This window comes from Zerene cesonia, chromosome 10, assembly GCF_012273895.1.
Source record: "Zerene cesonia ecotype Mississippi chromosome 10, Zerene_cesonia_1.1, whole genome shotgun sequence".
Taxonomy (NCBI): Eukaryota; Metazoa; Arthropoda; class Insecta; order Lepidoptera; family Pieridae; genus Zerene; species Zerene cesonia.
This window is the reverse complement of record NC_052111.1, coordinates 311,139-312,423: the sequence shown is the minus strand read 5'-3', so window position 1 is coordinate 312,423 and position 1,285 is coordinate 311,139. Positions and strand designations below refer to the sequence as shown.

The 1,285-nt window shown below is 33.8% G+C and overlaps 1 protein-coding gene across 2 annotated transcripts in view; it reads right to left on the bottom strand.

Moving 5' to 3' along the window:
• Nucleotides 1-1,040, bottom strand: part of LOC119829276 (nucleoside diphosphate-linked moiety X motif 19) — a 4,476-nt gene extending 3,436 nt beyond the window's left edge. The window contains exons 1-2 of one of the 2 annotated variants that reach the window (XM_038351712.1): nt 659-1,040; nt 369-447 (exon numbers count right to left, since the gene is read on the bottom strand). In XM_038351712.1, the coding sequence (XP_038207640.1) occupies nt 369-447; nt 659-969 (390 nt within the window). In that variant the 5' untranslated portion in view covers nt 970-1,040. Of the gene's footprint in view, nt 1-368; nt 514-658 lie in introns of both variants that reach the window. The other variant, XM_038351711.1, reaches the window with a different exon arrangement.
• Between the last annotated feature and the right edge of the window lie 245 nt (nt 1,041-1,285).

The window sequence follows — 1,285 nt, the reverse complement described above, 5'->3', positions numbered from 1 at the left end:
TAAGCTTTAGGCGAATCTAAACATTAACATGGATAATTTTTAACATTCTACAGCTACAAAATGAAGAAGGCACACATAAAAGTAGTATTAATGTTTTACTTGAAAAAACACTTCATATTCTGGTAAACATAGGTTCTATGAATTTCATTTAGTTGAAATCACAAACATCACGTTGTAATTAGGATGAAAATAACTGAAACTGATACAACTGATAGGAGCAAGATGAATGCAGACGTAGTGAATAATTTTCAACTGCAGCACACCCAGTGAAGATAACATTTATCAGTGAAGCAATATATAACATTTATATCATTTGGAGTATGACTGTCTTTAAACATTTCTTGTACATCTAAGCTTTATTAGCTTACCTTCGATTGCCAATATCCAGTATCTATATCAGTCCGAACTGTACTCCAAGCAGCAGTTTTGTTTTTTTTGTGATCTGAACTACAAATTAGTAACCCAAGTTCTTCAAATGTCTCTCGTATAGCACAAATTCGTAATGCTACGTGCCTAAATATAATAAAAAAGCAATAAAATTGATTTCAAGGTCGATTACAATTTGAACATTTATTATTAAACATTTGACGAAACACAAATCAATCTTTAGAAATGAGCAAATATTTGATGGAAATATTGACATAAGCCAGATAAATACCTTCGTACGGGATTGTTTTGGAATATGAGATTTGTCGGTGCGTCGGGTCTATGAAGCGCTTCAAAATCGCGTTGTGTATACCCAAAGGAGGTGAAAAGACGTAGCCAGTGGTCATCGGCGTCGGCCTCCTCGGAGACACCACCCGGAAACACTACACTATTCGAGAAAGAAGCGTTATGCGTTCGAGTCTGCAACAAGATATCATAGTTACATCCATACGCACTGTTTCTCGGTAACGCATCCAAATTTCGCTTAGCAAGCACTATTAGCGAAGCAGATTCACGCCAACATTTTTCGATTGCTCTTTTCATAATTATATATATGTCAATAATATATTTTGATTAAACTAGAATGATTTACCGCACTGGGGTTATAATACAAGACTGAAACTTACGTAGTCGTGAGTACTTTATTACAAATATGTATTGTTCTTATCTGTGAATATGCAATCTTAATAATAGTTGTTTCTACAAAGCATTGGAATCGGAGGAAACTACAGAATATAAAAATAGAAATAAAATTGACATTCACTCACACTAATGTCGTTTTACATTTATGAATGCGTTCAAGATAAAAATGAAAATAATGAAGTGAAGTTGACAGTGACAAGTTGTCTGACTACAAAGT